Source organism: Vulpes vulpes, chromosome 6 (assembly GCF_048418805.1).
Source record: "Vulpes vulpes isolate BD-2025 chromosome 6, VulVul3, whole genome shotgun sequence".
Taxonomy (NCBI): domain Eukaryota; kingdom Metazoa; phylum Chordata; class Mammalia; order Carnivora; family Canidae; genus Vulpes; species Vulpes vulpes.
This window is the reverse complement of record NC_132785.1, coordinates 74,787,193-74,807,943: the sequence shown is the minus strand read 5'-3', so window position 1 is coordinate 74,807,943 and position 20,751 is coordinate 74,787,193. Positions and strand designations below refer to the sequence as shown.

The 20,751-nt window shown below is 35.2% G+C and overlaps 1 protein-coding gene across 4 annotated transcripts in view; it reads left to right on the top strand.

Annotated features, from left to right (window-relative positions):
* Window positions 1-20,751, top strand: part of BAZ1A (bromodomain adjacent to zinc finger domain 1A) — an 89,603-nt gene that overhangs the window by 44,501 nt on the left and 24,351 nt on the right. For all 4 annotated transcript variants that reach the window (XM_026019034.2, XM_026019032.2, XM_026019033.2 and 1 more), the window contains 11 exons: window positions 2,833-2,967; window positions 4,358-4,457; window positions 4,920-5,086; window positions 7,643-7,738; window positions 8,401-8,539; window positions 9,823-9,969; window positions 14,465-14,560; window positions 14,682-14,906; window positions 16,642-16,807; window positions 17,070-17,183; window positions 20,344-20,468. In XM_026019034.2, coding sequence (XP_025874819.1) covers window positions 2,833-2,967; window positions 4,358-4,457; window positions 4,920-5,086; window positions 7,643-7,738; window positions 8,401-8,539; window positions 9,823-9,969; window positions 14,465-14,560; window positions 14,682-14,906; window positions 16,642-16,807; window positions 17,070-17,183; window positions 20,344-20,468 — 1,510 coding nt within the window. The remainder of the gene's footprint in view (window positions 1-2,832; window positions 2,968-4,357; window positions 4,458-4,919; window positions 5,087-7,642; window positions 7,739-8,400; window positions 8,540-9,822; window positions 9,970-14,464; window positions 14,561-14,681; window positions 14,907-16,641; window positions 16,808-17,069; window positions 17,184-20,343; window positions 20,469-20,751) is intronic.

The window sequence follows — 20,751 nt, the reverse complement described above, 5'->3', positions numbered from 1 at the left end:
CAAAATTCATAGTGAGTGATATATAAAAACTTGAAAACATAGAATCATCTGAAATAATTTTGTTAATGTAAGCATATTTATGTTTTTGTCTTGATAAGAGAAAAAAGCTTAAATTGTGCTCACTCTGTAGCTTTGAAAATCACGGTTGGCCGTGTAAAAAAGATGCTTACAAAGAGTTAATGATTCAGATACTTGAGAAGTGGCTAGAACTGTGCTGGCACTGGTAGGCAGTCAGTCAATATGAAATGAGTTGTAGTATGTGTATCATAAATAGCAAGCTGGCTAATTTCCCTAATTTATAAAAATCTTATGTATCAATGAACAAAAACAACCTAATTGGGGAAAAAATGGTAGAAAGCCTCAGCAGTTTTACACCAAGGAAAAAAGTCAGTAAACATGAACAGAAGTTCACCTTTATTTAATAAAGAAATGACAATTAAAGTGACAGTAAACATTCTTCTCTTAGAGTATAACAAAAGATTATTAGCAGATATCTAGTGTACTTGCACACACAGAAATAACAAAGTTTTAATACCTGATGTGGGGCAACCCGGTGGCTCAGCAGTTTAGCACCGCCTTTGGCCCAGGGCATGATCCTGAAGTCCCAGGATCGAGTCCCATGTCGGGCTTCCTGCATGGAGCCTGCTGCTCCCTCTGCCTGTGTCTCTGCCCACCACCACCACCCCCGCCCCCGCCGCCCGCCCCTCTCTCTCTCTCTCATGAATAAATAAATAAAATCTTAAGAAGAAAAAAAAACCTGATGTGGTAAGTGTAGTCTGCTATTAAGAGTACTGCAAGAGGGCATCCCTGGTGGCACAGCGGTTTAGTGCCGCCTGCAGCCCAGGGTGTGATCCTGGAGACCCTCGATTGAGTCCCACGTCCGGCTCTGCATGGAGCCTGCTTCTCCCTCTGCCTGTGTCTCTGCTTCTCATTCTCTCTCTGTGTCTCTATGAATAAATAAAATCTTAAAAAACAAAAAAAGTACTGCAAGAACACAAAGATGTATTTGTTTATTGTGTATTATGGATGTATGAATGAGGAACATTGGCAATTAATGTATTAAAGCCTATTTTGACCTTTTGTGAGCATATATATTTGAGAAGAAACCACTCATATGCTTTATATTCATATTTAAAGGGCAATCTGTATATTCAGGTGTGATTTACGTGGGATAGTCAACTACCATCTTAATAGACTTTAATGTAAAATCTTAATAGATTCTTGATTTATTATGATAGCCAGAACTGATTGAATTTTAAATGTTAAAAGCTATATTCTACCAAGATTACGATTATTACACAAAATTTAATTCCCAGTTGAAATATTTCTGTTTTAACAATTTAAATTTAAAAAAAAAAAAAACAATTTAAATTTTTGTATCATGGGCAGCCCAGGTGGCTCAGCAGTTTAGCGCCTGCCTTTGGCCCAGGGCATGATCCTGGAGACCTGGGATCAAGTCCCGCGTCGGGCTCCCTGTGTGGAGCCTGCTTCTCCCTCTGCCTGTGTCTCTGCCTCTCTCTCTCTCTCTCTCTCTCACTCTCTGTCTCCCATGAATAAATAGATAAAATCTTTAAAATAAATAAATTTTTGTATCACTATTTTCTTAAACATTTTCTGAAAAATATTTCTGTAAGTGGCATGTTTTCTTCAAGAGAAAGGATAGTGATCTTGGCTATTAGACCAAAAATAATCTTCAGAATTACTAGCCAAAAATAAAAAGTTTTGAGTTGGACATGGATGCAAGTGAATAAGTTCTGAAACTTTTAGATCTAGTAATTTTCCTAACATCACACAACTTCTGGTAAAAATGAGATTGACTTCTCTGAACTTAAAATTCTAAATTGAAACTTGATAAGAATTTATCAGCATTTCTCCTTTGCCAGATCAACTTTAAAATTTGATACATAAAGCCTTTTTTGAAAAAATAAGTTTTATTACCCCCAATTAGGGGGAAAATCTTAATGTTCCGCAATTAGGAAATGATTGAGAAAAATTTATTGGGTTAATACAGTAGATTTGTAACGTTAAATATGTGGATTACTTATTTACATAGAAAATTCTGTACAAAATTAGTCAAAAGCAATGCAAACCAAAAAAGATTACTGTGTAAACATAATTTTGAAATAGTTTTAGAATTTAAGAAACTCTTGAAACATTCTTGCATATTTTTTCGGGGGGTGGAATCCTTTGAATTGAATCGTGGTTTTCTTTCTGGTAAAGCTGACTGATGATAAATCAAGTAAACCAGCTAAAATGTATAACACTGGATAAAGAAGAGATGGTGTTGTATCACACACACAATGGAATATTACTCAGCTATCAGAAAGAATGAAATCTTGCGATTTGAAACAACACAGAGGGAACTAGAGGTTATTATGCTAAGATAGAGGAAGACAAATACATGATTTCACTCATGTGGAATTTAAGAAATAGATGAACATGGGGAAGGGAAGGAAAAATAAAATGAGAACAGAGGGAGGCAAATCATAAAGGACTCTAACTCTTGGAAACAAACAGGGTTGCTGTAGGGGAGGGGGGCGAGGGGATGGAGTAGTTGAGAGATGGGCATTACAGAGGGCACTTGATGTAATGAGCACTGGGTGTTACATGCAACCAATGAATCAGTAAATTCTACCCCTAAAACTTAAAAAAAAAAAAAAATAGGGAGAGAGAATTTAAAGATGTGTGTTACTGTATATTAACACATGAGATTCTAATGTTTAGAATGTTCCACTGTTTAACAGCAGTCATATGACATTTTAGAGCGCATCTCTATAAGGCTTCCAAATGGTGTTATTACTGTACCCTATGTCTTTTTTTGTTTTTATGAAGGCATCATCTCTTTCAACATATAAAATAGCAGAACAAGATTTTTCTTACTTCTTCCCTGATGATCCACCCACATTTATCTTCACTCCTACTAATAGAAGAAGAGGGAGACCTCCCAAACGAGTATCTATTAGTCAGGTAAGTAGAGAACAAATAAAAGCTGCATTGTAGCTCTTAATAAAACTGTTAATGGGATACCTGGGTGGCACAGTGGTTGAGCATCTGTCTTTGGCTCAGGGTGTGATCCCAGAGTCCCAGGATCGAGTCCCACATTGGGCTTTCTGCATGGAGCCTGCTTCTCCTCCCTCTTCCTATGTCTCTGCCTCTCTCTCTCTCTCTCTCTGTCTTTCATGAATAAATAAAATCTTAAAAAAGGAAACTGTTGAAAATCACAAGCAGTGTTTGGTTCCCCTCACCCACATAGCCTTAGAAAGGAACACATTTCTTTGTGTACAATGTGTGTACTGTATGTTGATAACTGCTTAGCAGTGAGGCTTGTGGAAGTTTTAAGTGTGAATTGGACATACCTTTAATGCCACAGGGATTTTATACCAAAGTGGAAGCAAGCATGTAAGCAGTTACCGAAACATAAAGCAGGAAGAAGCGCAGGGAATAAATTATGGGATTGAAACATGAAGAGCATTTAAAAGATAAAAGATAGTAATAATATTATACTAAGCAGGTTACAGACCATTATTCTCACAAGAAGTACAGTAAAAAAATCTTTTGACATTATTTAACATTGACCATAAAAATGTTTTTCACATAAGCCTCTTTTATAGTTGATGTCTACACCATTTAGTTTTATAAGGTACTTGGAAATTTTGTTTTTCTAATGCATATTTTTAAGATTCTCCTTGTTGTGTTTCCTGGGAGCTTTCTGTGCTAATTTGCAGAGCTATAGAACTAACTCATATTCTGTATGTTGCTATGATTAAGGTTATCAAAAGTTCAATTATGCTTAGAAATAGAACCTTATTGTACTATAAAGAAAGTATACTTGATGAAAGTTTTAAAACTTTTATTACGGGAAGCCCGGGTGGCTCAGCGGTTTAGCACCGCCTTCAGCCCAGGGCCTGATCCTGGAGACCCGAGATCGAGTCCCACATCGAGCTCCCTGCATGGAGCCCGCTTCTCCCTCTGCCTGTGTCTCTGCCCCTCTCTCTCTCTCTCTCTCTCTCTCTCTGTGTGTCTCTCATGAATAAATAAAATCTTTTAAAGAAATAAAGATTAATAAATAGAGCTTTTATTAAGAACAAGCAGACCGGGACCCCTGGGTGGCGCAGCGGTTTGGTGCCTGCCTTTGGCCCGGGGCGCGATCCTGGAGACCCAGGATCGAATCCCACGTCAGGCTCCCGGTGCATAGAGCCTGCTTCTCCCTCTGCCTGTGTCTGTGTCTCTGCCTCTGTGTGTGTGTGTGTGTGTGTGTGTGTGACTATCATAAATAAATAAAAATTAAAAAATTAAAAAAAAAAAGAACAAGCAGACCATCAGTTTGTAAAAGTTTAAAGTCCCTTTGTTTTTTTAGGAGGACAGCGTTGCTAATAAACAGACTATTGCAAGTTATAGGAACAAAGCTACTAAAGAAAAAGACAAACTTTTGAAACAAGAAGAAATGAAGTCACTGGGTAAGTTTTAATATTCTCTCCAAGAACTGTTTAGGTAGAGAAAAGAATTTTTCTGTGTTTGGTGGAGGGTATTTCTGAAATGGCATGTTTCTGTTATTTGGGGTTCTTTGTTTAAGCATAGTTTTCTCCCTGCATCTATAGACTTTTATGATAAATGAGATGTGCGTTCATCTCTTAAGAGATTCTGCTTTTCTAACAAGGTGATACTTTGCTACTAGTCTTAGGGCCACACTTAGAGTAGCAGGACTTTGAAAGGCAGGTATATGTTCCAGTGCAGTAGTTTATCTTAAACCCAGTCAACCTGCTTTCCCATTTTAATCACCTGCTGGCTCCCTCCAGCAATTTACAACCCCTGTGACTCTACTGGTCACATTTAACCATTATTTCAGGGATTCTTCTCTTACCTTAAAAAATGTGTTATTTTCTGTCTGTGAATAGTTCTAAGTTTGATCTTCTCCACAGCTTTTGAAAAGGCTAAATTAAAAAGAGAAAAAGCAGATGCCCTAGAAGCAAAGAAAAAAGAAAAAGAAGATAAAGAGAAAAAGAAGGAAGAATTGAAGAAAATTGTTGAAGAAGAGAGACTGAAGAAGAAAGAGGAAAAAGAGAGACTTAAAATAGAAAGAGAAAAGGTATTCATTCAAGTATATTAGCTATGCTCTCTATATAATAGTGTTTTGCATATTTAAATTCATGGTTAATTTTCTTTTTTTTTTTAATTCATGGTTAATTTTCAAATGCTTTTACCACTTTTATTTATATTTCTAGTTGTACATAGAGTGCTGATAAAGTTACTGGTTTAGCTTTCTTTTGCTTTGGAAAATTTAATGAATAATTTAGAGTTCAATGTATATATACATATGCCTTTATACCCAAAACCTCTTAAGTACAATTCTTTCTCTTTTTTAAAGATTTTATTTGGGATGCCTGGGTGGCTCAGTGCTTGAGAGTCTGCCTTTGGCTCACGGCATGATCCTGAGTGTGGGGATAGTCCCACATTGGGCTCCCTGCAGGGATCCTGCTTCTCCCTCTGCCTATGCCTCTGCCTCTCTCTCTCTCTCTCTGTCTCTCATGGATAAATAGTCTTTTTTTAAAAAGATTTTATTTATTTGAGAGAGAACACAAGTGAGAAAGAAGAGAGCACAAGCAAGAGGAGGCAGAGGGGCAGAGAGAGAAGGAGAAACAGACTCCCCACTGAGCAGGGAGCCCAACATAAGGCTCAATCCCAGGACCCTGGGATCATGAGCTGCAGGCAGCCACTTTACCTCCTGAGCCACCCAGGTGCCCCTTAATACAATTCTAAAGTCCATTTTCTTCATTATTTAGACTTCCAAATTTATGGAAGATGATATCCATAAAACTTGCAAAAGTAAAATACATAATTAGAAAAATACAATAGAATCTACAAATATCAAGAATATTAGTGTTACTCTCCTTGAAGAACAAAGTATCTATAAAAATAGATTTTTCAATAAATCTTTTATTAAAATCTTTAGTGGTATATATTCGTTAGAGAATTCTGTGGTTGGTTTTCTCCTGAGTCAGTAAGTGTCATTCATTTTCTAGGATATTCACAAATAGCCCTAGCTGATCTTATTACACCCTGTGCACATTTAAATTGCCTCTAGTTTCTTGAGCTATTTCAAATAGGCCATTGGGATGGATGTGGAGGTATAATATATGTACACTCAAGAAAATGTAGAGGACAAGAAAACCACTTGTAATCTAAATGTGGTTATATTTAGGGATAGCATTTAAATTTTTTTTTTTTTTATTTGAGAGAGGGGAATGGGCAGAGGGAGAGAGAGAGAGAATTTCAAGCAGACTCCCTGTTGTGCATGGATCCTGATAATGGGGCTCTTTTCCCAAGACCCTGAGATCATAACCTGAGCCAAAAACCAACAGTCAGATGGTTAACAGGCTGAGCCACCCAGGTGCCCCTAGAGATAGCATTTTTTAACACTTGAATTTATTTCTAATCTTTATTCTGGGCCTTAAAAAAGATGCAGCATCTGTAATTTTGTAATTTTTCTGTTTTGTTTAATGTTGAACTATTTCTTCCTGGTATTAAGTAATAAGTAAGGTGGGATTTTTAGTAACTGCATGATAGTTAATCAGATAAGTACAGGTAAGTGCTTTAAAATTTTTTGCTCATCAATAATGGTACCCTATTCAAATTTATGAATTAAAAGTCTTTACTGTTTTTCGATTTTGTCCCTGGATAAATTCATAGAAGTAGAATAATAAGTCAAAGGGTAAAGATATTTAACACTTTTTCTATACACATACATAGATATGTGTTTGCTAAACATGCTTATTTTACACCCTTAGCAATAGTGAATGAGAATACCCATCTTATGGGGTGTAGGAGGAAGACTTACTATAGCAGACTACTTAAAGCACAATTAGTAAGTTCTGTAACTATCTCTAGTCGTTTTATGTTGAAAATTTGATAAGTGCACATCTGTTACCTCCAATGGTCCTGAATTTCAAAGGAAGAGAATAATATTAACATGTTAGATATTTGTTGGAAAATAATTATAAAATATAGTATAAAATAAAATATTTTATTTGCACTCTGTTTTATTGGAGATTTTTTAGGGTCATTATTTATCTTCCATTGTAAAATACCAGAACCAAAAAGTAAGGGTATCAAAAGACCAAATGAGCAAGACTGATGACCTGGATTAAAAGAAAAAAAAAATCTACCAACTGTGTTCTGATACTGCTTTTACTTACCCGTCCCTCTGTTCTTAGGCTATTAGGTTTAAATGAATCTTGAAAATAACTAGGTTACAAATATGGGGGGAGGTTTTATTTTAGGTACTCTAATAATTTGTTACCTTACTTTGTCAAGATTCAATTGATTTGAAGTAGGAGAAGAGCCCCTATAGGCAGTCAGATTGAATTAATATTTATCCAGGGACTACTCTGTGTGAGACATTTTCCATCTTTGTAGCAATTGTGTTAGGCAGGCATTGTTTTGATCAGTGGTTCTAACACTTTACCATGCATCAGAATCACCAGAAAGACTTATTAAAACATCAACTGCTGGGTCTCAACCCGAGTTCCTTGTTGAGTAGGTCTGGTTTAGGGCCCAAATATTTGTAATTTTTACAAGTTTCTAGATGATGCTGATGCTGCCTTATAAAATTCTTATACAAATTTTTATTAACCTTTTGTTTTAGGAAAGAGAAAAACTACGTGAAGAAAAGCGAAAATATATGGAATACTTAAAACAGTGGAGTAAACCTAGAGAAGATATGGAATGTGATGATCTTAAGGTATAAGTATGTTATGTGATATTTCACACCCATACTCTATGTGCTCTGTGGCTTTGCTGATGAAATTTTTCTTTCTTTTTAATAGTGGCTTCTTCATATTTAAGAAGAAATAGCTAATTAACCAAATGCAGTATTTAAGAGTTCTGAAGCGACACTGTTAGTAGTTTATAACAAACTTTGATAATAATTCTCATTCTGCAGATATAATTGGTCATTTGTATGATCGCCGATAATCCAGTATTATCATTTCATCTCAGTTCATAAGGAATATCTTCTAAATTTAGTAGATGGTAGATTAATTCTATTCCATGTCCTAAGGAGATCCTGCTTTAAAGTTAATATTGATGCAGCTAATGCCTTGATCTCAGAATCTAGGTTAAAAGTCCCTCTTAATTAGAAGTGTTGTCAGAAATACACATCAGCCCAAAGCTGTTCTTAGTTTGGTAAAGAAAAAAGTCCCTAGTGACTGTGCTTTAGTAAAGCTGGCATAAGGCCAAGGCAACCATAATCTTATAAGTTCCAAAGTTGATTGTGATAAATATCCAGGGTTGAGAATCACTAGTCTACCTGAAATAAATCTTACTCAGTAAAAAGTATATATCTACCTTTTACAGTTTTCTGTACTTGACTTAAATAGTTATATAAATTGTTTAATCTTCCAGGAACTTCCAGAACCAACTCCAGTGAAGACTAGACTACCTCCTGAAATCTTTGGTGATGCTCTGATGGTTTTGGAGTTTCTTAATGCTTTTGGGGAACTTTTTGATCTTCAAGATGAGTTTCCTGAGGGAGTAACCCTAGGCAAGTGCTATTGCTATGTTATAGTTCACCCTAAAATTAGTAGCTTAAAATAATAAATCATTATCTCTCAAAGTTAGAGAGATAGAGTCCCTGGAACTAGCCGTCCAGCCCTTTCTTGAAGTCTCTCATGTGGTTACAGAAAGTGGCCGGGACTGGAGTTTTCTGAAGGCTTACCTGACTGGGTGGGTGTTCAAGATAGTTTCCTCATACAAATGCCTGGTGCCTCAGTGCTCCTACATATGGCATCCCACTCCATCAGGATAGCATATACTACTTATGTGGTATCTAAGGGCTCCAAAATGAGAGGACAGAAACTGCCAGTCTTCTTAAAGGCTAGGCTTGGAACTGCAAACCTTATTTCTGTCATATTCCATTGGTCAGGCCTGCTGGGATTTAAGGGAATGAAGGAATAGATTCCTCTTCTCGAAGGTTTCATGGCTTATGGAAGTTCAGGGGAGAAAGGAGTTGACATCAGCTGCATTTAGAGACAAGTTACTGCCTACCTTTAATTTGTGATTCTGTATTGCCTCTGTACTTTTACTTTTATAAACATCATAAGAACTACATTGAGGAGGGCTTTGAATCTCATTTTGGATTTTTAATTGTCAAATAGCTAGATAATTTTCTTAAAATAAAGCCCTTAAAGACAGAATTATAATGCCATTGTTATTTTAATAAAAGTATATTCTTCAGGAGGGCTTTTACATTCCCTCAGTTTCTCTTTATGAGCAGAGTGAGGCATGAATCATTGTGCCTTACAGACCAAGGTCTAAACAATGCTGGTTTAGGTAAGATAAATTAGTTAAGAAACATTTATGACTTGGATACAATATTAAGATTATACCTAATATTAATGATTACCTCTCCTTTGCACTACTTGGTAAACAGTAATGTCCCACATAGCTCTTGAGAACAGTGGGACAACAATAACAAATCTTTTTTGAGTTGTTATTCAAATTAGAATAAAATGATGATTTTTAATATGTGCTTTAATTTGCACCTGAAATTTAAACTTAAAATGAAATATTGTATTGATCTGAGGAGGCTAATTTTGCTTTTCTTGAATGTAGTGATTTTGGCTTATGGTTTTATTATATTTCATTGTAATCATTATAATTTGTTTTTTTATTTTGCCTTGGATAATACTCTACTTTGATAAATAGACACTTAAAAAAATCATTACACAGGCTGTTGTTTGATTAAAATGTTTATTATTCCAATGGAGTTGTTTTTTTCAGTACATGAACGGAACTTTAAATTCATTTTAAACATTTTATTCACAGAAGTGTTAGAGGAAGCTCTTGTAGGAAATGACAGTGAAGGCCCACTATGTGAATTGCTTTTTTTCTTCCTGACTGCCATCTTCCAGGCGATAGCTGAAGAAGAAGAGGAAGTAGCCAAAGAGCAAATAACAGATGCTGACACCAAAGGTCAGAATTCACTATTATTGCTGATTGATAGTAGCTTTGTAGCTTTGGAACTGATTTTTGAAGGTTATTTTAAAATTTACCTTGATTTTACAGTTACAAAATACAACTGTTCATGTTCCCCAATTCTTGAGTCATATATGAACAATACATTATCAGTTTCATAAAAACTAATGTATCCTGTTTCTGATGACCTTAATATATCTACTCCCATCCCACAATCTATCTTGCTTTTCATTCCTTTAGATTTCCCCTATGATTTAGGAGCATTACAGATGTCATTGACCAGCATCTCTAATTCCAAGAGATTCTTCTAAATGGCAATGATTTTTTTTGCCTCCACCTAGGAAATACTTTAATTGTTATCATTACTTTAAATTGAAAATGCTATTGCTGATTTCATTTGAGATGTGACAGTTTGTAGATAAGAGTCATGTAAAATTTAATTTTTTTATTTCACCAACAGTTTGAACTAGAAATTTTGCTGTTTAAATTCTATGCACTTAAATATCTAAAGTCAGTGTATGGCACATATTAATGTAGGACTAATTCTTGGAGAAACCCTTTCTTATTTTTAAAACAGAGTATGATCACTATTTTGTTTAGAACTTACCTTAACCAGAGGAATTGTTAAGCATTTGTATTAAGAGATTGATTTGCTTCCTGAATCATACTCTCTGTGAACTTTGCCACTTAAGAGATTTAGGATCAGAAGCCTTTTTAAACAGTACTTAAGTGTATTTGCATAAAAATTCACAATAAGAAATAACTTTTGGGAGACATTTTGTTAGCATTCTCTATACAAAAAGATGGGACATTGTTGCATTCAGATAGTATTGTTGACCTTAGATAACTTGAGCTTGTATTTTTATGCCTGGTCCCTGAAGCAACAGGATGATGATAAATATGCATCTGATGTTGATTATCTTTTTATTTTACAGCCTGAGTTCAAACAAAATATATTCTCTAACTTGAGTGCTAACCACCATAGGTCCCTTATCAAGGTCATTTTAATAGTGTTGTCCCTTTTATCATCTCAGATGACTAGTCCATAAAATGAGACTGAACTAAAGGGAAATTAGAAGGGCAAACCATTGATAAAAGTCTAAAGATTTTCTGAGATAACAAGTACCAGCACTAAAGATGCATTATCTAAGAAAATGTAGTAGATACTCATTCATTTAGCCATTAAGTTCTTTTAATGGCCAGTAACATCACAGGGTTATGGACCAAGTTCTGACCATAATATAAGGTATAAATTTGTATTTAATTCAGGATTTGAGGCGGACGAATTTTGTAGTTTTGTAATGACAAAAAGTGGGGTGACAAGGAAGTTATGTTGGAAAATCAGATAGCATAAAGAAAAAATATATGTGACTACTGGCGTTTGTATTGCCATTGTAAGTTCCTTTCATGATTTGTTCGATCTGTAATTTTTACAGCTCTAATCCTGTATAGGACTATCTATACATACTAATACAAGGTCTACCTCTGAATAAGTATTGGTCGTTAAATAGAGGTTTTAGTGTTCCTTTTAAAGCTATTTATTTAAATGTTAGGGAGAGGAAAAAATATGTTTTGGAATTTTTCCACCCTTTTTCACTTCCCTGTTGTATTGGCTGCATTTTACAGTTATTTCAGTTATAGTAGGGACCCTAGGCTATTCTCCCAAGTATTTTCCTCATGTTTTCCTCTCGCCGTAACAAAAAAGCTTTGCCACAGTCCTTTCTGAAAGCAACAGATGGGGACGCCTGGGTGGCTCAGCGGTTGAGCATCTGCCTTTGGCCCAGGGCATGATCCTAGAGTCCTGGGATCAAGTCCCACATCAGGCTCCCTGCATGGAGCCTGCTTCTCCCTCTGCCTGTGTCTCTGCCTCTCTCTCTCTCTCTCTCTCTCTCATGAATAAATAAAATCTTAAAAAAAAAAAAAAGCAACAGATGTTAAACACTATATATGCAATATTTCATTTACCATCCTTGTTGTATAAATAGGTAGGTATAATAGATTGGTAGATTATTATTAATTATTTTCTGCTTTTAACAAAAAAAACTTTGACTTAAGGAGTAAGTAACTTGCCCAAAGACACATGGCTAATAAAGTGATGGGGGATACAGACTCAGCCAGTCTGCTCTGGAGCCTCATTATGGCTATGCTATATTGCCTCATAATATGGCAAAGATGTTGAAAATTTGAATATTTGTTTCCCTAGCCTTGCCTATAAAATTATCTGTCTTCGAGAAGATCTGAATTGTTTGGCCTTTGATTTCCCTTTTTTTGTATCAAATCTTGGAAATTAATCTTCCATCATGAGCTTAAAAAGGCCTTCAAAGTATAAGAGGAAGAACATCCTCCTTAAATAACATAGTTTTGTGTATTTACTGAAATCTCATTGTTTAGTGTTAGAATTGTAGATTCTAAATTACTATGATGATAAATGAAACTTTCAGATAATCATAACCTATAGTTCAGCTGTACAGATGACCCTTGAAGAACACAGGGGTTAGGAATGCCAGCCGTCCCCACTCCCAGCCAAAAATTCACGGATAACTTTTGACTCTCCCAAAACTTAACTGCTGGCAGCCTTAATGACAATACAAACAGTTAACATACATTCTGTATGTTAAATGTATTATATGGTTTATTCTTACAATAAAGGAAGCTAGAGAAAAAATGGTATAGAGAAAATACATTTACAGTACTCTACGTAAAACTGCTTATAAGTGGTCCCACAGAGTTCAAACACATGTTATTCAAGGGTCAAATGTATTTTCTTGGTATGATGTATCGAAGTAACTGTCTCTAAGCAAATCCTAGAGTAATAATGCAGTTTTGTGAGAGTGCCATTTTTGGAGATAATTGAATTAAAGAATACATATTTCAATATGCTAGTTTAACACAATTAAAAGTAAACTGTCATATTGTTGGTTGTCCATTTCCTAAGGCCTTTGTAACTTTGTCCTAGGAAATTAAAACTTACTGCAGATAACATAGGTTAAATGTGGCGAAGAGTGCCAGTCCACTTTTATAGCTCTGTAACTAAGACTGTTGTTAATTTTAGAGTGCCTATTAATTTTGTTTGGCTTTCCATGTAAAATGAAAATCGAGGAAGTTTTAGTTCTAGTATTTCCTTGGTAAGGAAGAACATAATGTCTGTCATTTAAACTGGATTCGTGGCCTGGTAAGGATAACTTCTGCATATAATGCAGTGTTTAGTCAGATAACTTCTCCTTTGTGGTAGTGTTCTTTCTTTAACCGCCATGAAATTGTCATTGATTGTAATCAGACATGATCCCAGAACTGCCTTTTTCCTTTTAGTAAAGGACAGTAGTTCTGTTCTCTGATGTTCATTTTGTCAGCTTGTGAACTTTCAGAAGGGAAACATAGTGGAAGGTTAAGGAACCATGGAACCAGTTTAGCCCAGTGATTTTCCAGCTCTAATCCATGGAATGCTGTGACTTGTACAGGGATTCCTCAGTGCCACTTGCAGGAAAGTTGGCAAGATGATTGGGCAGGATTATCATCTCCATATCCCACTGAACAAGGGAACTTTTATCTCTTTTGTATTGTACTCCCAAGAAATATTTGAAGAATTTAAAATACTGATCTAGACTCACTCCTTTAAGAAAAATGAAGCCAATTAAGTCGACTTGTCTAAAGACAACACAACTAAGAACTAAGGGACTGGCAGAGCTAAGACTAGGGTATGTATTATCTGACTCAGTTTGAAGTTACACCCACTGTACTATGATATAACAAGAGTTTTTTGTAAGCTTGAAGTTTTGTAGGCTTAGCTGTTTTTTTTTTTTTTATCATTTGTGTATTATAATTAGGAATAATTGTATATGCTAATGCTTTAAATACATTTGTGCCAGTAGATTTACTCTGTAGTTCTGTTTGTAAGCTAGGCATGATTTTCAGAGTTAAAGCAATTTACTTAGAAAATACAGGGAAATCTTCCTGTTGTTTCTTGGATTGGAGAGTCTTCAAAATAAAAACAGGAACTTTAAATAAAGAGGATAAATCAGTGGTTAGAAGACAGCAGTGCTATCATTGTTTTAGTTCTTTGTGCTGGTTTTCTGATTATAACCCATACTTTGTTATGATATGATCTTAAAATATTTATAAAAGATTGGAGATCTTCAAATACACTCTGGTTTTGAAAGTAGACTTTTCTAAAGTTATATAGAGTGAGGAGATTTGTTTTTAATTCTAAAGGGCATTTTACTATTTTTTGGAATGTATATGTGCATCTTGATAACTTGGGAATTGTCTTCTATGTTAACTAAGGAAAATATGAGTGTAGTACATGTCTTAGGACTTACAGTTCTAGGTGGACACTAGGCAGGATGTGAATGATGCTTGTTGTACCTAGTGTTGGTTCTTTTGAGGCTCCTGAATATTAAGCTGTTTGCTGTTCCTTTCATCATTTTAAAAAGGCATTATTCCCAAATATTCCAGCTTTGATTTGCACTAGAATAAAGTGTTTATTTCCTTAAAGATTTAACAGAGGCTTTGGATGAAGATGCAGACCCCACAAAATCTGCACTGTCTGCAGTTGCATCTTTGGCAGCTGCATGGCCGCAGTTGCACCAGGGTATGTGTGGGTTTTTTTTTTTATTGGCTTTTTATTTTTAATTTTATAAAGGTACATTTTACATTGCTGAGAATCTGTTGCTTATGTTCTAAATGACTATTTCATTTTTTAACAACTGTAGGCTGCAGTTTGAAAAGCTTGGATCTTGACAGCTGCACTCTTTCTGAAATCCTCAGACTGCACATCTTAGCTTCAGGGGCTGATGTAACATCAGCAAATGCAAAGTATAGATACCAAAAGCGAGGAGGATTTGATGCAACAGATGATGCCTGTATGGAGCTTCGTTTGAGCAATCCCAGTCTAGTGAAGAAATTGGCAAGCACTTCAGTGTATGATTTGACACCAGGTAAACTTTGCAAGTTGGAATTTGTATAACCTGCCCATTTCCTCCCCTCTTCTATCTCTTTAGCCCAGAAAACTAGGTACTGATGAGAAGTATTAGATAATATCAGTTTTAATTATTTTTTTCTAAGATTTTTATTTATTTGAGAGAAAGACAGAGAAAAGAGAAAGTACAAGCAAGGAAAAGGGCAAAAGGAGAGAGAGGAAGCAGGCTCTCCGCTGAGCAGGGAGCCCAGTTTGAGGCTTGATCCAGGACTCTGGAATCATGATCCAAGCTAAAGGCAGATGCTTGACAAACTGAGCCACCCAGGCACCCTGATAGCAGTTTTAATTAAAAGAGAACGAGAACAGTCCTTAAAAAAAATTGTTGGAATACAATTAGTGACCCAAATGGAGACTACTGTTGTTAATTCGTATTAGCTTTAACTCTTTCTGATTTTTCTGTTCTTTTTCATTTGGATTTTCTTTTTTTTTTTTCTTTTTTTTTTTTTTTTTTTAATCTTTATTTATTTATGATAGTCATAGAGAGAGAGAGAGAGAGAGAGGGGCAGAGACACAGGCGGAGGGAGAAGCAGGCTCCATGCACCGGGAGCCTGATGTGGGATTCGATCCCGGGTCTCCAGGATCGCGCCCTGGGCCAAAGGCAGGCGCCAAACCGCTGCGCCACCCAGGGATCCCTGGATTTTCTATTACTTTAAAAATTTGTGGTTTATCTACTAAAGTGAGAATTAGCTAGCTTTCACTTTTATTCGTCAGTGTATCAGAAATTTAGGCTGTAGCTGCTAAATTCTAACATTTACTTGAATAGAATTTGAGATATGAGAAACAGTATATAAAGTTAAGATGCAGGGGACGCCTAGGTGGCTCAGCAGTTGAGCGTCTGCCTTCCGCTCAGGGCCTGGTCCCATCGTCCAGGATCAAGTCCCGTGTCGGGCTCCTTCTGGGGAGCCTGCTTTTCCCTCTGCCTGTGTCTGTCTCTCATGAATGAATAAATTTAAAATTCTTTAAAAAAAATAAAGTTAAGAAGAAGTTATTTTTCACTTCCATTTTTTTAAGATTATTTATTCATGAGAGACACACATAGAGAGACAGAGACACAGACAGAGGGAGAAGCAGGTTCCTTGCAGGGAGCGTGATGCGGGACTCAATTCCCAGACCCGGGAACACACCCTGAGCCTAAGGCAGACGCTCAACCACAGAGCCACCCAGCCATCCCTTTCACTTCCTTTTTTAAATAAAAAAATTACAGTGCACAAATATGTAAAGCTTAATTTAATATGCTTATTTAAGAGAACATGTAATAAAAGTAGAATGCCTTCATTTCTAAGATTTATATAGGTTTTATAATTTATAGTAGTGTTTTTGTGCAGTATTTTCAGAGAGTGATTTGCCTATTGCCATTTTTTAATTTCATATGGTAATAACTTAGTTTTTATTTGAATTTCCTAAGTGAGCCTAAAAATTAAAACTTGAAAAAAATTCTGTCATTAGAGAATTTTTCATGTCTATTTAACTGGTCTATATGGTACTTATTAGTATTTGAAATGCCTTGTATATCACATATCTGTTAATTTGGATTCAGAGGTGCTTTTTTCTGAAGACATGCCATTAGCATGTTTGATCTTGAGGCTTTTCCTATTCTTTATTAAGCATTTTCACATTAAGCCACAAATTAAGATTTTTCAAACAATTCGTTTTTATCCTTGATGATACAGAAGTTATTTACCAATTTTTGACAGGAGAAAAAATGAAGATACTTCATGCTCTCTGTGGAAAACTACTGACCCTAGTTTCTACTAGGGATTTCATTGAAGATTATGTTGATATATTACGACAAGCAAAGCAAGAATTCCGGGAGTTAAAAGCAGAACAACATCGGAAAGAGAGGGAAGAAGCAGCTGCTAGGTAAGAGATAATTATAGTCAGTTGTGCTAATGAAGGCTGTTTATTTCTTTGCATCTAAAACGATATTTCACATTGGGCTGTAATGTGATACTGGCTCACACTGATGTGTGATGGCTTAACTAAGAGATTATGAATGAATTACTACATTATGATTTTGTGATAACATTTAAAGCACCTTCCATAATTTTTTTATTAAAGGCAAGATACTAAAAGTTAAAAGTATCTTCCATCAAATAGACTAATATTTTATGTTAACTTTCAGAATTCGTAAAAGGAAGGAAGAAAAACTGAAGGAACAAGAACAGAAAATGAAAGAGAAACAAGAAAAACTGAAGGAAGATGAACAAAGAAATTCAGCTGCAGATATATCTGTTGGGTATGGTTTGAATTACAGTGCTCACCAGACTTTATACAAAGAATAAAAATCAGGGGCACCTGGGTGGCATGGTGGTTGAGCGTCTACCTCTGGCTCAGGTCGTGATCCCAGGGTCCTGGGATCAAGTCGCATCAGGCATTCTCCCTCTGTCTAGGTCTGAAATGCTGAAGTTTTAAAAACTAGTTTTCTAGTTTTTTATTTATAAGTACATAATAATTATACCAGTAGGCCTATGAAATTTACATATAGGGAGTCCTCAGGCATACATGCGTTATGTTAAAAAATACTTTCAGGGAATCTAGAACTCATTTTCTCATAGAATTAATGTCATAAATGATAATTGCCCAGAAAACCTTCCAATAGTCTATTTTAAACCATTAATACATTTCTAGCATTACTAGTGGTATCTCCCCCCTCCACCACCACCTATCACAGTTGTACACTGTGTTTCACAAAACTCCTCTGAGTTTATTGAGGAATAGGGATGAAATTGGAGGTTTTAATAGATTGGTATAGGGAGAAGAAGGAAGCACATTAAGTAATTTAGTGACTTAGATACTCTATTGCAATTTGAAAATATTTGGGATGAAAATAGGCTCTGAAAACAAGTGGGAATTTTTGCATATTGTAGATGGCAAACCGTATTCAAATTTTGCAGAAATAATTTTTTTATGAAATTGCAGAGGAAGGTTCTATAAATCTCAGTGTTCTGATATTAGTATATTGACTTTTTAGTTATACTTGCATATAAAAATACCCATTAACTCGTAAGGTCATAGGTCACAAACATGTAACAGCTGTATTTTATATGGCCATCAACAATATTTTAAGAAATGGAATTTGGATAGATTAGCAAAATTAATCTGATACCTAAAGAACAAGCAATCAAAGAAAAAAATAATTGGATTTATTCAAGCTTAAAAACTTCTGTACTTTGAAGAACACTGTCAAGAAAGTAAAAAAAGACAACCCAGTGAATGGGAAAAAATATTTACAAATTGTGTGTTAATAATGGCTTAATATCCAGAATATATAAAGAATTCCTATAATTCAACAATAAAAGAACAACCCAATTAAAAAATGCGCTAAGGATTTTAATAGGCATTTCTCAAAAAAAATAGATATGCAAGAAGCACATGAAAAAGACACTCAACATCATTAGTCATTAGGGAAATGCACATCAAAATCACAATGAGATATTACTTCACACTCACTAGATGGCTGTAATCCAATTAAGGGACAATAAGAAGTGTTGGTGAGAATGTGGAGAAATTGGAATTCTCATGCATTGCAGGTGGATGTAAAATGGTGCAGCTGCTTTGGGTAAGTTTGGCAGTCTCTCAGATAATAAAATCATTTGTTTACCATACAACCCAGCAGTTCCACTCCTAGGTATACACTGAAGAGAATTAAGAGCATATGTTCATCCAAAAATGTATATACAAAGGTTCATAGTTTCATTATTCTTAGTAGGCAAAAAAAGAAAGGCAATAACCCAAATGTTCATCAGTTGATGAATAGATAAACGATGTATTTCTTCAGCAGAATGTTGGTCAGCAATAGAAAGGAATAGAATTCTCATACATGCAACAATGTGGATAAACTTTTTGAAAACATTATACTAAAAAAAAAAAGAAAGAAAGAAAGAAAACATTATGCTGAGTTAAACCAGTCACAAAAGGCCATGTGTTGTATGATTCCTTTTAGATAAAAAGTCCAGAATGGGCAAATCCACAGCAAAAAGTAGATGAGTTGTTACCAGGGTAGTGAGGAAGAGGAAATGCAAGGTGACTACTAATGGCTATAGAGTTTTTCTTTGGGGATAATGAAACTGTCCCAGAATTAGATAAGGGTAATGTCTGCACAACTTTGTAAATATATTAAAGACCACTGAATTTATACACTTTAAAATGATGATTTTAGGATATGTGAGTTATAGCTCGATTTTCTTTTTTTTTTTTTTTTACATTTTATAAACCTTTTGGATTTCTATTGAAGTATAATTGACTTATAACATTGTGTTAATCATTTAGGGCATATAACAATGATTTGATATATGCATATGTTATGAAATAATTTTTTTATTTTATTATTTTTTTTATGTTATGAAATAATTACCACAATAAGTTTAGTTGCTATTCATCACCTCCTATAGTTACAGATTTTTTCCTTGTAATCTCTTAATTAAAAAAAAAAACGCATTATAGATTCCACCATTTCGTACTTTTTTAATACTCATCTAGCCTAGCTTCACTCATTTTACATTATCTCTCTGGCTCCTAAGAACATTTGATTTTGCAAACCTCTGTTTGGCAAAGAACACGAATGGTGGAACTTATTTCAAGGTTCATACAGTTTTAGTTTTAATTTGGATAGCATAATGAATTAGATAAAACATCTGTCTTGTCATTCAGCCTACTTAGTATATCTGAAATGTTATCTACTCTCCTCTACTATTTGTCTACTTATCTACTTTCTAGTCTGAGCCAACCATCATCTCCAAGCCAGCTGCCTGGACTGATACAGTGACCCATTGTCTCCCCTCATCTCCTTTCTCTCCCCGATCATTTTCCACATAGCAGCCGAAGTGCTTTCTAAACCCATCCATCATTTCCCTTTTCTAAAACTCTTCTATTTCTTTTCCCATAGCTTTTTGAATAATGCCCTACAAAGCCAGGTGTGATCTAACCCTGCCTTTCTCTCATCCAGTTCTTGGATAACTTCTTTTTGTTTTATTATTTTCTCAAAATGATAAGCTTCTTCCTTTTCTCTTCAGCTCAGTGCCTTTGTACATGATATCCCCTGTGCCTGAAATGGAGATTTCTTCTCACTTGCTATCTTATGCCTGCCCAGTCTCCCTAGTCTCGGTTTAAATGCCACTCCCTCAGGCAAGGCTTTCTTGATTCTTGAGACTAATTTGTTTCTCATTGAAATGCTTTTATAGCACCTTGAACTTCTCATTTTTTAATAGTTATTACAAATTTTAATTGTATAATTGTGTTATTACCTGTTTTCGCTGCAAGAATATAAACTCTGTGTCTGTCATCTTGTCCATTACTTCCTAAACATGATGGCTAGCACTTCATAAGCAGGCAATAAATACCTCATGAATGGAATTACATATTCATTAATGAAAATCATCCTTGTTTTTTTCATTAAGGGAGGAAGAAAGGGAAGATTTTGATACTAGCACTGAAAGCAAAGAAACAGAGCAAAAGGAACTTGATCAAGACACAGTCACTGAGGATGAAGATGACCCAGGATCACATAAAAGAGGAAGAAGGGGTAATACAGAAATTTCTTAAGGGCATGCCTGATTGTTTTAATTAATAAGGCACTTTATAATTCAGCTATCTTGAAATATGTATTAGATTACTTCATTTGTGATTCCAAGGTGTGTATGTTTCTTAAATGCTCAACTCATAGCTGTGATAAGTTTTTTAAATGGTGACCATTTTGTTTAAAAAAATGGTGTTGGAAGTTATATTTAGTTTTTATTCTCATATAAGTTATTCTTGAGGGAAGAGTGACAATATTCATATTGGTTGTTTTTTTTTTTTAAGATTTT